Here is a 20,997-nt window from a genome sequence, read left to right as displayed (position 1 = left end):
CGGCGGGGGACACCAGAAATGGGCTTCACACATTGTACCCATGTCGGGAATCGAACCTGGGTCTTCGGCGTGACGAGCGAACGCTTTAACCACTAGGCTACCCGACCGCCCCTGATTTTTAGACCAAGGGACAAGGCTGTGTTGGAGATCCAATGTTGGTAAGAGCCAGGGAACCCTGAGATTTATTCAAGTCAGTACTATCCTCACCATTAGATGCAGGGATTGTTGGAGGCCTTGACATCAAGAGAATGCAGTTGAAAGACCATGCCTGGTCGTCATCATCAAGTTAAACAAACAGCATATGAATTTATACCTCTTTATTTGTGAAAATAGCACCGATCATCATCTTTGATGATGTCGATGAATGCAGTGATAAAGTGATGATAATGTAATGACAAAAGCCAGTGTTCCTGTGCAATAACGAGCTAGGAGATCCCCCAAGTTACCAGTCTCAATGGGCCTTGTTGGCACAGTACTTCCTGGCCAAAGTAACTTGGAACCATGCATCTCAACGACCTGCTCAGTCAACATGTGGCATCAGAGACCAAAAACCCATAGGGCATCGTAAAGAGGTATATCATGTTTTATTGGACTTGAAAGTAGTTGGCATGATGATGGAGACAGCTGATGCCACATGCTGAGAGGACAGTTCCCAGTTCACAAATACATGCAGTGTAAGGTGGTCCAACAGTCAGTTGAGAACAGCCTTTGGGTGCTGGAACAACTTGTTCTTTTCAGTCACTGGAATTTATACTTGTTCATAAAGGCTTTCCCATATCTTTCTCTATGCCAAAATCTAACAAGCATAAATAATTTTTTCTTGATTACTAATACAAAATTAATCCTCTAACAAAAGTCTTGGTACCAATTGTATACATTTATTTAGTTAGTGTTAATCTTATTGTAACATGTGCATAATAGTGCCATAAAACAGTATACATACATATATTTTTTTCAAGAACAAAACACATTATATCAAACATGGAAGCATATCCAGAAGTCGAAACCATTTCATTTGCCATACAACACTACAAGCACCAGTACATATCATAGAGGTGGTAAGATTTCCAACATTCTCCTATATCTGTAGAAATGTAGCTAAAATCAATCACCATATCTAACCTTTCTGTGGGGCTTCCTGGAATAATGTTTCCTATTCAAAGAGTAACATGTTTGTGTGCACAGCCTCCAGAACATGCTTTTAGAAAAGATTTATTGATGTGGCACTAGAGTGTATATTGTTTCCATGGTGACCAACAAGGGTCACAGGAACTCGATGATAGTGTGTATAACACAATATATTCGTATAAAAAGAAATCACACCCCTCTATATACATAGAGTCTCTATGTATATAGAGGGGTGTGATTTTTTTTCTATACGAATATATTGTGTTATACACGCTATCATTGAGTTCCTGTGACAAGGGTGGGGTTCAAGATGCACTACAAGATTTTACATCTTCCCTCAATCAGAGCAAACTGGCTCTCCAACTCAACTCCACACAAATCCTAGCAATCACCACTGCTTCAACAATCCAGTGTAGCATTGATACCACTGGTGTTACTGTCTCTAGAAACTTCCTTGGCCGTGAAAATGCAGTGGACAAAGACTCACTACCATGTGACTAGAGAAAGCCTCACCAGAATAGTTTGATAACATTCCACATGATATGACTAAAGCATTCAGGAGATCACTACAAAATCATCAACAATGTCAGAAATGTTGCCATTTTAGTATTATAATCAAAGCCAAAATATATTCCACTGTTTGTATTTACTGTTTGAAATTGTTACCAAATGTTTGTTAACAAAATAATTAATTTGAAATTAATTTAATCATGCTGAGAATAATAGAGCATTTATAAACAACAAAGCATTTTGTCTTTTCTAAATCACATTCTACAGCCTAGTAAAGCGATAACACAATGAAAAGTCACAAGGCATTGCGTATAATATAGAAATCTTGCAGAAACATAAAAAACTAGTCGATTCAAACAAACAGTAAAACACCCACAGGAATAACTTTGCCCACTTTCTCAACTACTACCACAACTGTACAATGTGTAGATACATAAATATAGATATAAATGTAGACATATTCAGATTGGGTGTAAATAAACATTTTTACAAGATGCAATATACAGAATTTGCTGGTGATGAACTCTCCTTTGTTACCTGCATTAACATCCACTCACATGAAACATATCATGGCTTGTCCGTGGACATAAAAGATATTCATATGCTCAGGGCAATGAAAGACATGGTCATGACATTGTGACCATTTATTATTGTCTGTGTATTTTGTGAATTAATGTTTAAGTACAGCTTGTCATTTCCTGGTAATACCGGTGAGTGTGTGACCATTTGCTGATGATGAGACTGCCTAAGCTACCTTCAGGTACTAAGTATTCCATGACCTGACATCAAACCTCAGCCGCCAACAGGTGATACATATTCCATGGCCTAATATAAGACCTTAGCCACCAACATGTGGTTTGTACTCCATGGCCTGACAATCAGACCTTGACCACCAAAGGGTGCTACATACTCCATGGCCTGACAATCACACATTGGCCACCAACAGGTGCTTTGTACTCCATGGCCTGACAATCATACCTCGGCCACCAACAGTTGCTTTGTACTCCATGGCCTGACAATCAGACCTTGGCCACCAACAGGTGCTTTGTACTCCATGGCCTGACAATCACATATTGGCCACCAACAGGTGCTTTGTACTCCATGGCCTGACAATCACACATTAGCCACCAACAGGTGCTGCATACTCCATGGCCCGACAATCATACCTTGGCCACCAACAGTTGCTTTGTACTCCATGGCCTGACAATCAGACCTTGGCCACCAACAGGTGCTGCATACTCCATGGCCTTATATCAGACCTTGGCCACAAACAGGTGCTGCATACTCCATGGCCTTATATCAGACCTTGGCCACCAATAGGTGCTGCATACTCCATGGCCTGACATTAGACCTTGGCCACCAACAGGTGCTGTATACTCCAAGGCCTTATATCAGACCTTGGCACCAACAGGTGCTACATACTCCATGGCCTTATATCAGACCTTGGCCACCAACAGGTGCTGTATACTCCATGGCCTTATATTAGACCTTGGCCACCAACAGGTGCTGCATACTCCATGGCCTGACATCAGACCTTGGCCACCAACAGGTGCTGCATACTCCATGGCCTGACATCAGACCTTAGCCACCAACGGGTGCTACATACTCCATGGCCTTATATCAGACCTTGGCCACCAACGGGTGCTGCATACTCCATGGCCTGACATCAGACCTTGGCCACCAATGGGTGCTACATACTCCATGGCCTTATATCAGACCTTGGCCACCAACGGGTGCTGCATACTCCATGGCCTGACATCAAACCTTGGCCACCAACAGGTGCTGCATACTCCATGGCCTGACATCAGACCTTGGCCACCAACAGGTGCTGCATACTCCATGGCCTGACATCAGACCTTGGCCACCAACAGGTGCTGCATACTCCATGGCCTGACATCAGACCTTGGCCACCAACAGGAGCTGCATACTCCATGGCCCGACAATCATACCTTGGCCACCAACAGTTGCTTTGTACTCCATGGCCTGACAATCAGACCTTGGCCACCAACAGGTGCTGCATACTCCATGGCCTTATATCAGACCTTGGCCACAAACAGGTGCTGCATACTCCATGGCCTGACATTAGACCTTGGCCACCAACAGGTGCTGTATACTCCAAGGCCTTATATCAGACCTTGGCACCAACAGGTGCTACATACTCCATGGCCTTATATCAGACCTTGGCCACCAACAGGTGCTGTATACTCCATGGCCTTATATTAGACCTTGGCCACCAACAGGTGCTGCATACTCCATGGCCTGACATCAGACCTTGGCCACCAACAGGTGCTGCATACTCCATGGCCTGACATCAGACCTTGGCCACCAACGGGTGCTACATACTCCATGGCCTTATATCAGACCTTGGCCACCAACGGGTGCTGCATACTCCATGGCCTGACATCAGACCTTGGCCACCAATGGGTGCTACATACTCCATGGCCTTATATCAGACCTTGGCCACCAACGGGTGCTGCATACTCCATGGCCTGACATCAAACCTTGGCCACCAACAGGTGCTGCATACTCCATGGCCTGACATCAGACCTTGGCCACCAACAGGTGCTGCATACTCCATGGCCTGACATCAGACCTTGGCCACCAACAGGTGCTGCATACTCCATGGCCTGACATCAGACCTTGGCCACCAACAGGAGCTGCATACGCCATGGCCTGACATCAGACCTTGGCCACCAACAGGTGCTGCATACTCCATGGCCTGACATCAGACCTTGGCCACCAACAGGTGCTGCATACTCCATGGCCTGACATCAGACCTTGGCCACCAACAGGTGCTGCATACTCCATGGCCTGACATCAGACCTTGGCCACCAACAGGTGCTGCATACTCCATGGCCTGACATCAGACCTGGGGACTGCTGATATGGAAAACCATACAAAGTAGAAGCCCTCTCTGGAAGCTCACCTGTTGATTATCAGAACATCCAATGATAACACCCACAAGTAGAGAAGCCTACAAGGTAACAGGCACAACAATCAGTAATTGAAATATCTTTACTCTGTTAAAAAAGAGCCCAATAAATTGACACATATATACATTATAACATTTCTTTTCATAATTGAAGTAATTAAAAGTAAAACAACAAAAACACATCAGTTTTACAATATACTGTTTTCTTTTTATAGAACATATTTCATGAATAGTACCAGAACATATCCCAATTCAATGTTTAACATAGTGGCCCTAAACAAGCAAATGTAATTTACCAATGGAATGTCTTTACAAAGCATTAACAAAACAGTAGTGAGCTAAAGATATATGTATAGCAACAGCAAATATAACAATAACCGTTCATCGCATAAAGTTTCAATACAACATAAATATCCGTCATCAGGTTCTGCTTCTAAAACTTCATCACTGAAGATCCTAACAAGAGTAACAGTTCAACAGGTTTAATGTAAAGAAGGACTCAAGAAAATCTAACAAAGAGACATTTCCAGTGAGTATTTTTCTTTAAGTTTATCATCAAAACTGTGGTTTATGAAACATGTTTTTTACCAAACAAAGGTTTCTCTGAACTAGGTGTCATGATCTCAAAATATTTTGGTATAAAAAATGAGATTCATACATTGTTCTCTCTTTCTGAAATAAGGTCCCCAAAATAATGGAGTAAGATAGGTTTATTGTGGCACATGAAGTGTGATCTGTGTTGATTACCATAATCAGGCAGTATTCAAAGAAAATTAAGGAATGAGGTATGGTTCTTTTTGTGGCTTCCAGTTTCATTTACTTTCTAGTCATTGGGTTGTTTCAAAATAATGACTATCACCCTGACTTCACTCAAGCTAACCACTTTTTTCAAGCATGTCCTCTGATCACTTAGTGAAGGTGCGTTTCTGTATAGAATGTAACCCCAATAGAGTCAAAACCTGAACATCATAGTAAATAACAGTTGTTAGAAACAGATACATACTGATGGGTACTAAATCCTAAGTGAAATGTTTTAATATAGATACAAATCATGGAAGAGGAATATCTACAATGTGATACTACACACAAATCTAGCTACTGTTTCCTGGAAACTCCAGCCACCATCTCTACATAATATAATCCTCATCAAATACATCATCACATCGCAACGTTGTCCACAGGTACTGTTGACACAGTGGTACACTACAGTGCATAAGTAATAGCTAACAGTCTAATGTACATGTTGACATATACAACACATGAAATGAAACACATAAAACAAAGTAAATGAGTGCAACATGCACTTAAGAATGTAAAACTCAATAAGAGACTGGAACACTTGCTAGGCTGGAACACAGGGTTGACTTATAGAGAAAATAATATGGAAGTAGGAGGACCTTGAACCAAGCCCAGGACTAAACTAAGCACAGGACAGACCTGAACCAAGTCCAGGACTAAACTAAGCACAGCACAGGGCAGACCTGAACCAAGCCCAGGACTAAACTAAGCACAGGACAGACCTGAGCCAAGCCCAGGACTAAACTCAGCACAGGGCAGACCTGAACCAAGTCCAGGACTAAACTCAGCACAAGCAAGACCTGAGCCAAGTCCAGGACCAAACTAAGCACAGGGCAGACCTGAACCAAGTCCAGAACTAAACTAAGCACAGGGCAGACCTGAACCAAGTCCAGGACTAAACTAAGCACAGGGCAGACCTGAACCAAGTCCAGGACTAAACTAAGCACAGGGCAGACCTGAACCAAGTCCAGGACTAAACTCAGCACAAGCAAGACCTGAGCCAAGTCCAGGACTAAACTCAGCACAAGCCAGACCTGAGCCAAGTCCAGAGCCAACTGTAACCACCATTAGCGCTTACTTTCATATTGTGGCTTCATTTGATTCATAACGGAAGCATGGTTATTTTTGCTCTTTGCTCAAATGATTATTCCACCCAGAAATACTGCTCATAACTAACAAACAATTTGAAAGTAAATAGCCTATATATATACCAAATAAATGTAACAGTTTACATTTGTATCAAATATGCAATGACTGTTACATACCAGAGTCAGACAGGTCAAGGAATGGCTAAACCCTCTCAGAAATAACTTTTCTCTCATGCAATAAGGAGGAATAACTCAGATAACTAGCTATACAATAACAGAGGCAAGGAAGTGACTTCTAGATAAAGAAAGGGAGAAATTATTATCAAAGGAATGTGCACACTCTTCATATTGGGAATACAAAACATATTTAAAGTGACATAATTCAAAGGGGAGGACAGGACACTTGCAATTCATTGCCCCTCAGACAGCTTGCAATCATTCACTAGCCTATAGCTTCATCATCCTCTCCTCCGTACCATCCTTAGACCCATCCCTGTATATCTCTCAACTATCATCATCCTACCTTCATCTCTACCCACCCCTACCCACCCTTGTACAACCCCTAGCCTTCCTTCCTCACCCACCCATCCCTTGTACAACCCTTAGCCTTCCTCACCCATCCCCACCCCACCCTTGTACAACCCCTAGCCTTCCTTCCTTCCTCACCCACCCCCACCCCATCCTTGTACAACCCCTAGCCTTCCTTCCTCACCCACCCATCTCTACCTACCCCCACCCTACCCTTAAGTAAAACCCTTAGCCTTCCTCACCCACCCATCTCCACCCCAGCCTTGAACAACCCCTAGCCTTCCTCACCACCCATCTCCACCCATCCCCACCCTAGCCTTGTACAACACCTAGCCTTCCTCACCCACCCATCTCCACCCCAGCCTTGTACAACACCTAGCCTTCCTCACCCACCCATCTCCACCCCAGCCTTGAACAACCCCTAGCCTTCCTCACCACCCATCTCCACCCCAGCCTTGTACAACCCCTAGCCTTCCTCACCACCCATCTCCACCCCAGCCTTGTACAACCCCTAGCCTTCCTCACCCACCCATCTCCAACAATCCCCTCCCTAGCCTTGTACAACCCCTAGCCTTCCTCACCACCCATCCCCACCCCAGCCTTGTACAACCCCTAACCTTCCTCACCACCCATCTCCACCCCAGCCTTGTACAACCCCTAGCCTTCCTCACCACCCCAACCTTGTACAACCCCTAGCCTTCCTCACCACCCATCTCCACCCCACCCTTGTACAACCCCTAGCCTTCCTGAACCACCCATCTTCACCCATCCCCACCCCAGCCTTGTACAACCCCTAGCCTTCCTCACCACCCCAACCTTGTACAACCCCTAGCCTTCCTCACCACCCATCTCCACCCATCCCCACCCCAGCGTTGTACAACACCTAGCCTTCCTCACCCACCCATCTCCACCCCAGCCTTGTACAACCCCTAGCCTTCCTCACCACCCCAGCCTTGTACAACCCCTAGCCTTCCTCACCACCCATCTCCACCCATCCCCACCCCAGCCTTGTACAACACCTAGCCTTCCTCACCCACCCATCTCCACCCCACCCTTGTACAACCCCTAGCCTTCCTCACCACCCATCCCCACCCCAGCCTTGTACAACCCCTAGCCTTCCTCACCACCCCAGTCTTGTACAACCCCTAGCCTTCCTCACCACCCATCTCCACCCATCCCCACCCCAGCCTTGTACAACACCTAGCCTTCCTCACCCACCCATCTCCACCCCACCCTTGTACAACCCCTAGCCTTCCTCACCACCCATCTCCACCCCACCCTTGTACAACCCCTAGCCTTCCTCACCCACCCATCTCCACCCCACCCTTGTACAACCCCTAGCCTTCCTCACCCAACCACCCCACCCTTGTACAACCCCTAACCTTCCTCACCCACCCACCCCACCCTTGTACAACACCTAGCCTTCCTCACCCACCTACCCCACCCTTGTACAACCCCTAGCCTTCCTCACCCACCCACCCCACCCTTGTACAACCCCTAGCTTTCCTCACCCACCCACCCCACCCTTGTACACCCCCTAGCCTTCCTCACCCACCCACCCCATCCTTGTACAACACCTTGCCTTCCTCACCCACCCATCTCCACCCCAGCCTTGTACAACCCCTGGCCCTCCTCACCCACCCACCCCACCCCACCCCACCCTTGTACAATCCCCAGCATTCCTCATCCACCCACCCCACCCCACCCCCAAAACCCCTTAGGTGTTTCTCCTCCATCTACATCCATCCGTCACCCTTCAGCCGCTAGTAAGGCTCCATCTGCTGCAGCAAGTGCACCATGTATTATCATGATTGAGGTGTAACCAAATATTTCTACCTCTGTAGAGTTGATTTGTGTGGTTGGAACAAATATTGATTCATATTTGATTCATTTGATATTTGATTTAAATTTTGGACACATAAACAAACATTAATAAAACTGCTATACTGTACGATTTCAAAATAATTAAAAACATTTGATTCCAACATTATGGCAACATATATATATTTAGCAAAATGGTATCAAAAAGTATATACATACAAATTGTACACTTTATCATATACTTCAGCTGTCTAATGTTTGGCATAGGAGATTAAAAATAACCTACAAAAGTGAAGGATTTCATTAGTTTGATAATATCTGTTGATTACATGGAATGACCACGGAAAGTGTATTATGTCACTTTAAAATTATGCACAAGTAGTAAGAATGGAGTGAACACAAAACACAACAATATAAATGTCATGAAATAAAACACCTTACTTTGACACAATATGGAAGCCACTACACTGAAAAAATGAATGAAATATTGAGAAACATCTGCCTACTTTCCTTCGTAGATGTAAGAAACATGTCAATGAATACAAGGAAAAACCATTCTTCATCATTCTTTTTCGTGAAAACATATACTTATCTGTTATTGTCCATTCTTTGAACTATGATAAAAAGTCACATCCAAATCAAATTTCAAAACACAGTTTGACAACTTATGATGTAATCTAATTAACTGAACTGAAAATTGTTATATTTTTTTCTAGTTAGTTCTGAAAATCAAAATATTTTTACAGTGTATCTTCCTTGAAACTTGTTACAACAGCTAAAATATTCATGTGAATAAGAAAGTAAACATGTGATTTCTGTGCATATATTCACAATAGATTTACACAAACAATTTGTCTATGAAAAACTAATGTAGGAAGTATCTAAAATATTATGAAAATCTCTACAATATTACTGTTTATTACATATTTAGCAGTTACTACCATCCAATGTGGTCTGCACACTGGACAGAATATGTCATGGAGGTTTTAAGTACATAGAAATGATTGACCATGATGAAAAATGATTATCAGTATCATTCTAATAAAAATATGTACTAATTGAGCAATGTTATTTATTCTGTTTCTAAAAAGATTGAACTATTTGCAATGAAGTATCCTTTGTCAAGTTTTGTACATGAATATTATGCAGAATTATGCATCTTAGCTAGGAATATAGGTTATCTACAAGACTAGTGAAGGTTCAGTGACACTAACAGAGCTACAACACATCATATTGACAGAGGCTATGTGATCAGGGCCGAATATGTGCGACAGTGCAAACAGCCCATGTGTGACTGACACATGATTGTCTGATCGTCATGACAACTTGCATGTTGTGTTCTTGTTACCACCTGTGCCTGTTCATCTGCAAGTTGGCGTCCAACATTCCAAATCACAACAGAAACCCTGTGTCGACATCCTTGAGCCTCCAGCCCCCTGGTTGCTAGTTCCATGAGTTGCCTGGCAGAGTGGTTTCCCTTTATTCAGTGATTGCCGTCATCCTTGCTCATGGCCAGCTTCTTCATCTGCCGTATGACTGCCGCAGCATTGTAGGCTTGCTGCAAACACACAGGACAACATCATTGGGGTGTATATGTGTGTGTGTGTGTGTGTGTGTGTGTGTGTGTGTGTGTGAATGAAGAATTCAGTATCAATAATGGCAACAAGGACATATAAGTTACATCTTCACATCATCTTCCAAAGTGCTGTAAACATGCTTGAATGTATTCTCATTAGTATGAGTATGAAGTATTCACTATAACTATGATAACAGAACAATGGAGTGTGACAGTATTTACTATAGTGTATGCTGTATACTGACCCTCCATCTCGTCTTGGCAAAGTTCTTCTTGATCTGAGCGCTGACAGAAGCATGGATGTCCTTGTCCAAGGCAGCATTACCAGAAATCCTGTCACAAGACACAGCAATAGTCACACATCTCTCACCATGTCACAGTACCAACAAAATGAACATATTCTCATGACTTAGCTTAACCAAACCATCGAGGAAATACATTGCTAGAATTATTTTTAACTAACCCCTTATTATGACAGTTTCTGTGATGCTTGGTGCAGACGTTGGCAAGTTTAATTATTTGTTCCAAAATATTGCAACAGTGTGAAAAAAGAAGTTGTAACCCATACACTTACTTGCGATCAACTAACCCACTTTCTACTGCATGCCAAACAAATGTTCTCAATTACAAGTGTCAATAAAAAAACCTGGCTATATGGCTTCTGACTGCTTACCATGGATCATCCATTGCCTGTTTACATGTGAATCGTTGTTTGACATCCTTACACATTAGGTGTCGAATGAAGTTCTTTGCTGCAAGGAGATGGTAACAAAACAACCGTTACAGCATTATACAACGGTGCAACTCTGATGAAGAGGAGATAATTCTTACGGGCCACAATTCCCATACACAGATATACTTGGGCCACTGGCATAGTTATGAGTGTCAGGGCCTTGACTCAGTTAAATCTCTGCACTGAACAAAGTACTATTAGAAAGAATGTTCTGTACATTTCAATAGCAAAAGAGTTGTGTCACTCTGTGTCACTTATCATAGTAGTACAGAAAGTATAGGTTTCAGAAATCTTGAATTTGTAGCAAAACAAAGTCCTCTGAGGATGGACACATTTACCACTACAAGTCTACTCCCCAGTTTCAACACATAACTAACTAACCATATCTAAAGAAAGTGAGCCTGCTACATACCAGACTCCGATATCTCATCCCAGTACGGAGAGTCAAACTCGTACTCTGCTTTCAGGATCTGCTTGAAGAGCTCTGCATCACTCTCGTCATAGAAAGGAGGGTAACCACAGAGCCTGCACACAGAAGTAACACAGGTAACAGCAGACTGCTGGACACAGGGTACAACCCTACTTCCCTACAGGCCACCACAGACCAGCGCTGGCTAGTGAGACGTTTGGACACAGGGCACAACCCTACTCTCCTACAGGCCACCAAAGACCAGCGCTGGCTAGTGAGACGTTTGGACACAGGGCACAACCCTACTCTCCTACAGGCCACCACAGACCAGCACTGGCTAGTGAGACGTCTGGACACGGGTTACAACCCCACTATCCTATAGGCCCCCACACCCCAGCGCTGGCTAGTGAGACTGCTAGACACGGGGTACAACCCTACTCTTCTACAGGCCACCACAGACCAGTGCTGGCTAGTGAGACTGCTAGACACAGGGTACAACCCTACTCTTCTACAGGCCACCACAGACCAGTGCTGGCTAGTGAGACTGCTAGACACAGGGTACAACCCTACTCTTCTACAGGCCACCACAGACCAGTGCTGGCTAGTGAGACTGCTAGACACAGGGTACAACCCTACTCTTCTACAGGCCACCACAGACCAGTGCTGGCTAGTGAGACTGCTAGACACAGGGTACAACCCTACTCTCCTACTGGCAACCACACTCCAGCACTGGGTAGTGAGACTGCTGACACAGGGTACAACCCTACTCTCCTACAGGCAACCACACTCCAGCGCTGGCTAGTGAGACTGCTGACACACGGTACAACACTACTCTTCTACAGGCCACCACAGACCAGTGCTGGCTAGTGAGACTGCTAGACACAGGGTACAACCCTACTCTTCTACAGGCCACCACAGACCAGTGCTTGCTAGTGAGACTGCTAGACACAGGGTACAACCCTACTCTCCTACAGGCCACCACACTCCAGCGCTGGCTAGTGAGACTGCTGACACAGGGTACAACCCTACTCTCCTACAGGCAACCACACTCCAGCGATTGCTAGTGAGATGTCTGGACACGGGGCACAACCCTACTCTCCTACCAGTCACCACACCCCAGCGTTGGCTAGTGAGATGCCTGGACACGGGGTACAACCCTACAGGCCCCCACAGACCAGCGCTGGCTAGTGAGACTGCTAGACACAGGTTACAACCCTACTCTCCTACAGGCCACCACAGAACGCTGGCTAGTGAGACCGCTAGACACAGGGTACAACCCCACTATCCTATAGGCCCCCACACCCCAGCGCTGGCTAGTGAGACTGCTAGACACGGGGTACAACCCAACTATCCTATAGGCCCCCACACCCCAGCGCTGACTAGTGAGACTGCTTGACACAGGGTACAACCCCACTATCCTATTGACCTTTTTCACACTTTGCTACTTCCGGTTTGAAAGCGAGGCTTGGAGAGCAGAAGGTGAAGGCTGGATAGCACATGAAACACATGGAGATGTCAACAAGGCATGCAATCGGGACAAACTGTGACAATTTAACCATCCCGGTACATTTATCGTAAGTATTGAACATTATTCTTATTGACAAACTATTCTACTGTTATCTGGTCTCCTTACCGATATAAATTTAAGTCTGGCCGTTCTGTTGTGATTTCAATTTAAAATATCCATGACCTCCTGGTAACTCCCAGTGCAGTTTATGGTAGCTGAACAGACTTAATACAAATTCTACTGAAATCTTGTAAAAAATAATTCATTGTTTACACACCATTAAGCCAAACTATTTATTGTGAGTTTAAATAACTTTGCGGGTTGTATTTGAAGTCGAAATATTGACCTTTTGACCATATCTAGATATATGTCAGAAACTAATACAATATATATCAATATATAATGTATCAAATTGTAACCTATTGAGAATTTACAATCGTAACAAATCAGAAGTTTGCATCAGTTGTGTATTTGATGTAAATTGTAATGGACTCAAATGCATTCCAATAAAATATTAGACCTCTAGATCTAATTGTGCTGTTGGGATTGTGAACAGTTGTTATTTTGATTATCAATGTTGACAGATTAGATAGCATGAGGTGTAATATTTCAACTGAATTATTACATAAAGGGTGTGTAAATATTTAAAGTAAAGTACAGTTTGATCTGCAATTTTGGTAACAATTAATATTTCTACCAAAATGATATTTACTTTACTGTACCAATTTAATCATGTCATGAAATGAACAAAAACCCAACTAATAATGTCCAGTAAATGTTCAATCTACATGTGATCTTTATATAATTTACAGAAACAGATAACTCTTTAACAGTTTGTATTCAAATATTTCAAATGCATAAATTGATATTGACATTACTAAAAACTTAAAGTATAAAAAGAATTATTTTTAATTCCCATGCGTATTGCAATCATAACTCATTTATTCCCTTTGTTTAATTGTGAAACCCATCTGGTTTTATGTCCACAAACATGTTTTGAAACTTTTAAAACAAAAAGATATTTTTGGGTGCAAGCAATTGCCATGTATTATTGATTATTAATCATATCAATTTATATATAAGAATATAGTTGTGCTTACTGTGTCATTTTGCAATAACTATATTGTTATGATGTAATATTTTACTATTGTTAACAATCTTTAGAACTTTAGTTTATTTCAATCACGTCAAGTGGTGTGATCATTTTGATATTTTTTTATAATTCAATCAAAACGAGAAAAATAAAAAAATATAAATACATAGAAGAAATTTGTTGTCAAATTACGATGATAGCATGAATTTATCTCATGCTCCTTGTATAGCATGCTCCTTGTGAAAATTCATTCCATTTCTTCTTCGAATGTACCTTATATGATGATTTTAGGGAGACATTACTGACAGCTATCGATAATCTTAGAGGACAAAATACTCTACATAGTATTCTTTTTGGTGATTCAAACTTAGATGTTTTCCTGAATACAAAAATATTCTTGTCTGTACACAAATTTATAGAAACAACTAACAGATTCAGTAGCTAGCATATTATTGTTTCCAAACTGTTAATCATTAATATTGTTAAATCTATATTCAACACTAAAATGTATAATATTAGGATATGTATGAGATGCACACTGTCTTCACTTTCCAGCACATTGTACATATCCTTCATATGAGCACTGTATATATATTGCGCACTATGTTTCCACAATGTGAAGCTTCAACTGTAAATTGTTCATTTTCATTATGCAATATTATGTATAACTGTATATAGGGAGAAGGCGGTAATAAGTGCTGCCCTTTGTCTTTTTGGACAATAAAATATGTTTAATAATATTTCATCTTGTGATCTGACAAAGTTAATATTTTCAAGTCAAAATATCAACTTTAGTAAACCACATGAAGAGATAAATATTGCATTTGACAAAATAAATTCAAGTCTTATATTTTCTTTGTGATCTTCATGACCTTACTCAGAAAACCATAGTGTCAATGAGGCAGACTGACTCTAGGTGTGACAAAACGTGATATTTCACCTGATTTTAATAAAAATCTTATTTTTTTCACTCTAGCGAAAGTATGTTTTGAGCATGGTCATGATTAAATACATACCTGTAATACAAATATCAAAACGTGTTTCATTAAAACAAGAGTGAATTTCTGTGTGACATTGATATAAAGAGCTGTAGTACACTGTCATTAAATTGATGCATCTGTTGGGTTTACCCTTTACACAGAATATACTGTTTGAGTTTTCGACATATCAGATGAATTGATGCCTTCAAGATTGTTCTAAAGTACATGTAGCATGTAATGTTACACACTGTGATTAATTTTCCTTAAACTTCTCTATTTCAGAAGAATGTTGTTTTCTAAATAAGCAATATTTTGAGAGAAGGTGAATATGCATTGTTTATAAAAAATGTTATTGAAGTAGGAATATTATTACAATATAATAGAATTATTCATTTCAGGCCAGCGAGTCAACACAATGAAGTTCTAGTATCCCGTGACGGATGTCTGGAGGAGCTTTCTGCTGACAGTAACACAATGGTTACAATGTCCATCCTGTCAAAGGACGAGGAAGTGAAAAGCCATATTCATTCAATCAACAAATGTGGTTCCTGTCACATTTCTCTTAAATAGGACGAGGAACTGAAAAGCCTTATTCACTCACAAATCAACATGGCCAATATTTATCGGACACTGAAAAAGCACATTGTACCATTTGTTTACAAGCAAGAAAATTATTTTCTCCTGGAATTTAATTAGGTGCTTTTGACTGACAAAGACACCCAGTCCATGTTAAGTTTTGAAAACTTATATTGTGAGAAATAAAGATATGAAAATTTTGGTTTGTTTTTCTTTGTCAAATATGAGAAATCCAGATTGTTCCATCAACATAATTTGTACCGATACATATATTTTATCTTGGCTTGATTACCAATTGAAGTTGATTCCTTTTTATCTTTTGTTATTTTATCTGTACTCATATCTGATCAAGACATTTTCAAACTATTCAGGATAAATGTATTAGTAGCTTCCTTTTGATATACAATTACCTTTCATCATACAGGATTAGGTGAGGGTGTTCAAGAAGTTGGTAGTTGTATCAATTCTTATATTTCTTCAATTTCATGCATTATTTATATTTATCAATTTTTAGTTTCCTTTTAACTTATTTTAAACAGTTCACACATTATTACTTTTGTAGTACACGGTGCAATCTCAATCGGCAATAATCAGTTAAGTAAGTGATGTTTGAAGAACAAGTAAAGTATCATCTGTCATTGTACACACTGAATAGGGTTATCGCCCCTTCTGAATATTTATTTTGACACACGAATTATTTTCATAATTAACATTGTAATATGTTAAAATGAAAATCATAGCAGAAAAAGTGTCTTTTGTCAACTGGACTCATGGCAAAACGATAGTGCGTTGTGCAGCAAACACCACTATGAAACATGAAATAAACATGATCTCAATCTTGATCTAGAGTTCGCCAAGCCACGCATTGACTGAGCAATTTTGCAAAAGTACACTGACGTGTTTCATGTTATGCGGTTTATTTACGATAGAAAACTTCTGTCATTGAATGTACTGTCACATTGTACCTATATGCCGACAAGGTTATGATAAAACAATCTATTTCTGAAATACGTATCTCGAAATGCACCTTTCGATTCACTTCTGGGATCCTGACAGCAAAATGCTAATTCCAGTGTATTACAGGCATATTTTAGTTGGACCTCATGATTTAACGTGAAATATCTTCTGTATTATATACAGAGGATACCATTTTTTGTTTGTTTGAAATGTCCAACATGCTGTCTATTCCCTATGAGCTGATGCGACTCTCACTGCATGGAGCTATGCTCCCCAAGCCTCGTTTTCGATCCAAGATGGCGAAAGTGTGAAAAAGGTCAATAGGCCCCCACACCCCAGCGCTGCCTAGTGAGACTGCTTGACACAGGGTATAACCCTACTCTCCTACCAGTCACCACACCCCAGCACTGGCTAGTGAGATGTCTGGACACGGGGCACAACCCTACTCTCCTACCAGTCACCACACCCCAGCACTGGCTAGTGAGAGCATGTAGGTTATCCCAGCATGGTGACCTCTCTGGTCAGCCAACAGTCTCCCCACACCCTGTAAATTCACTGTTTATCTTGTACTGCTGTCATGCTAAGGTTAATAAGTAGACAAGGTTTTATCATTTGAAAAAGAATTCTGCAAGGTTTTTTATAATTGGCAGGATAAATAAATACTGTTCTAAAAAAACAGACTTGATCATAACAGTAAAGCCACCATGCCCTGAGATCTCCAATGTGATGCATGCCACCTTTCCTATTTCCCAATGACTGCCTGACATTAATTTGGATGTACCCATTATCTTTATGTGATCCTTCATATCCTAGTAACAACATGAGTTATTTACCCAGAAGTGGTATTCCCCAAAACTATGTCAATCAGATATAGCTAAATTATTGACTGCTTAAGTTTCCTCATATAAAATGTACACTTGTTCCTTGTTTATTAAAATTTGATATAATGAATCTGGTCTTGTCTCTGGATTACATAATAAAACAATTATAGACTTCATAGTTACCCTGGACCTAAATGTTAAACTTGTTGAATCAAATAAATCCCAAAACAGGAACAAAAATATTATTCTATATTATATGTTCAGCACAATAAACTCCTCACTTAACATGGTTTGTCTGCTTATGACACTCATTCATTCAAACATGCTGTTCATGGTGTGTAATGTATTGAGGGCTACATGACGTACAATATATAGGCTATGACTCCTATAGACCAGCAGTCCACCTCCTTCCCATACGGCTGTTGGGCCAGCACTTCAGGGGCTGGAAACAAACAAAGAACATCAGGAGATAAAGACAGAAGTAAAAATCAATTCAGTATCACACCCCATGCAGTGCGTGCTCTGAACAAAGCCGAGATATGTGGGTTCAATATAGGAATGCACAACTACCACCTTGGACAGAGACGGTGGTTCATACATACAGCCTGCACAACTACCACCTTGGACAGGGACGGTGGTTCATACATACAGCCTGCATGTACAACTACCACCTTGGACAAAGACGGTGGTCCATACATACAGCCTTCATACACAACTACCACCTTGGAGAGAGACGGTGGTTCATACATACAGCCTTCATACACAACTACCACCTTGGACAGAGACAGTGGTTCCTACATACAGCCTGCACAACTACCACCCTGGGCAGAGACGGTGGTTCATACATACAGCCTGCATGCACAACTACCACCTTGGACAGAGACGGTGGTTCCTACATACAGCCTGCATGCACAACTACCACCTTGGACAGAGACAGTGGTTCCTTCATACAGCCTGCACAGCTACCACCTTGGACAGAGACAGTGGTTCCTACATACAGCCTTCATGCACAACTACCAACCTGGACAGAGACGGTGGTTCCTACATACAGCCTGCACAACTAACACCTTGGACAGAGACAGTGGTTCCTACATACAGCCTTCATACACAACTACCACCTTGGACAGAGACAGTGGTTCCTACATACAGCCTGCACAACTACCACCTTGGACAGAGACGGTGGTTCATACATACAGCCTGCACAACTACCACCTTGGACAGAGACAGTGGGTCCTACATACAGCCTGCACAACTACCACCTTGGACAAAGACAGTGGTTCCTACATACAGCCTGCACAGCTACCACCTTGGACAGAGACGGTGGTTCATACATACAGCCTGCACAACTACCACCTTGGACAGAGACGGTGGTTCATACATACAGCCTGCATGTACAACCACCTTGGACAGAGACGGTGGTTCATACATACAGCCTGCACAACTACCACCTTGGACAGAGACGGTGGTTCATACATACAGCCTGCATGTACAACCACCTTGGACAGAGACAGTGGTTCCTTCATACAGCCTGCACAGCTACCACCTTGGACAGAGACAGTGGTTCATACATACAGCCTGCATGCACAGCTACCACCTTGGACAGAGACGGTGGTTCCTACATACAGCCTGCATGCACAACTACCACCTTGGACAGAGACAGTGGTTCCTTCATACAGCCTGCACAGCTACCACCTTGGACAGAGACAGTGGTTCATACATACAGCCTGCACAACTACCACCTTGGACAGAGACGGTGGTTCATACATACAGCCTGCACAGCTACCACCTTGGACAAAGACAGTGGTTCATACATACAGCCTGCATGCACAACTACCACCTTGGACAAAGACAGTGGTTCATACATACAGCCTGCATGCACAACTACCACCTTGCACATGCCTAAGATTTGTTTGCTGTTTTTCTCAACAGTCTGCAATATTTCAGCTATATCACATTCCTGTGTAAATGCTCGAGTCTGGACAAGTCAAACCAGAGATTGACTACAAGCAATGTCCCACACCATCAGGTCCCCAATGAACCAAGTCCCAGAGTCAGATCATCCAATCTATTTAGTGACTTTATGACAAGCAGAGGTTGCAGGGACCTATTCTAAGTGTGCCCTCCAGGGGATCATTACAGGCAGGTTGAGCAACACACCTTGCTTGGGGCAGGACAAAGGGCAGTAGGCCACAGCTTGTGGCTCTGTTTACTTCACAACTTTATCGTAATCTGTACACAAAACATTCTTCCAGCCAAACATTCCAACAAAGATTAATTAGGGCAATGTATATGTAGCTGAGTGTTGGCATCTAACTCTAACAGAAAGTTTCCAAAGGTAGCTGTGATCACTCTGTTTAGCCCTCAGTTGTTTCATATGAAAGTTTTGTTACTCTGACATGAAACAACTAAATAAAGAACTAGAAAGCATGACATTCTATACATGCTGAATGATAAGTCAATGTTAAGAGGTGAGTTCATGTAAGATTTATCTGATTTTATGGATCATAGGCCTTACCTTTGAGAAGATCTGTAACACATCTGAATCTTGGTTCTAAATTTTAGATCAGGAAGTTTATACAAGGGCCAAGAAGGATTAGCTAAGGGCATAACAAGTTTCTACAAATCAGACTCCCCACATCATGCTGACGACATTACGTAAAGGTACGTACACTGGCTTACAGGGAGTTAGGTCAAATGTTCATCATGAGTAACCACAGCACATGTTCAGCCATAACAAAGTCTTGGCCAAGGCTGAAGTTGTGACAATACCACAATCCCCCCAAAGATATAACATAAGTTACTAATAAATCATACAACATGAAACATGTACATAACGTTTCAGTCACATGAGCAACAAAGCAGAAAGTTTGAGACCTAAACTTGTAGCATGTACCTACTAATCTGGCAAAAGAAAACTGTTCCTTTTACATTTGTATTTCCCTTACACTAACAGACAGGAAAAGCATAAGTAGATCAAATCAAGTTTGTACAAAATCACAACAAATACGTTCAATGTGTTTTGGACAAATTAAAGTGAATTTATGTCTGTAATACATCTGAGTTTTATTTCAGAGAGAGATCAACTTCTAATTAATTGGAAATGATATATAAACAATTTCAATGATTTTATATCTTAACACCATTCACATGAGAGCATTGCTGAGATCACCTGTAATACTGCCAGCTACTTGAATTGTACCATAGGTGTATATATACATATATATACATATTGATACATATAGATATATATGGCTACATGTGCCACCCTCTTTACTAGGAGAAATGGAACATCTACTGTCTGGCTATACATGAATGGGGCACCTACTGTTTGGCTATACATGAATGGGGCACCTACTGTCTGGCTATACATGAATGGGGCACCTACTGTTTGGCTATACATGAATGGGGCACCTACTGTTTGGCTATACATGAATGGGGCACCTACTGTCTGGCTATACATGAATGGGGCACCTACTGTCTGGCTATACATGAATGGGGCACCTACTGTTTGGCTATACATGAATGGGGCACCTACTGTTT

The 20,997-nt window shown here is 41.8% G+C and overlaps 1 protein-coding gene and 1 long non-coding RNA gene across 2 annotated transcripts in view; both read right to left on the bottom strand.

The window, feature by feature from the left end:
* Positions 1–302: 302 nt before the first annotated feature.
* On the bottom strand, positions 303–8,365 carry LOC125383220. Its single transcript, XR_007222710.1, has 2 exons — positions 4,508–8,365; positions 303–4,461 (listed from the first exon to the last, which is right to left on the bottom strand). It is a non-coding gene; the product is annotated as an uncharacterized LOC125383220 (long non-coding RNA).
* A 312-nt stretch (positions 8,366–8,677) lies between these two features.
* Positions 8,678–20,997, bottom strand: part of LOC124118192 (calcium/calmodulin-dependent protein kinase type 1-like) — a 92,879-nt gene continuing 80,559 nt past the window's right edge. Inside the window, exons 6-10 of the mRNA XM_046480309.2 lie at positions 17,824–17,899; positions 11,527–11,639; positions 11,055–11,133; positions 10,627–10,714; positions 8,678–10,363 (exon numbers count right to left, since the gene is read on the bottom strand). Coding sequence (XP_046336265.1) covers positions 10,289–10,363; positions 10,627–10,714; positions 11,055–11,133; positions 11,527–11,639; positions 17,824–17,899 — 431 coding nt within the window. The 3' untranslated portion in view covers positions 8,678–10,288. The remainder of the gene's footprint in view (positions 10,364–10,626; positions 10,715–11,054; positions 11,134–11,526; positions 11,640–17,823; positions 17,900–20,997) is intronic.

Source organism: Haliotis rufescens, unplaced genomic scaffold (genome assembly GCF_023055435.1).
Source record: "Haliotis rufescens isolate VD_foot unplaced genomic scaffold, xgHalRufe1.0.p SCAF_22, whole genome shotgun sequence".
Taxonomy (NCBI): Eukaryota; Metazoa; Mollusca; class Gastropoda; order Lepetellida; family Haliotidae; genus Haliotis; species Haliotis rufescens.
The sequence above is the reverse complement of the archived record's forward strand: the minus strand, read 5'-3'. Positions and strand labels throughout refer to the sequence as shown.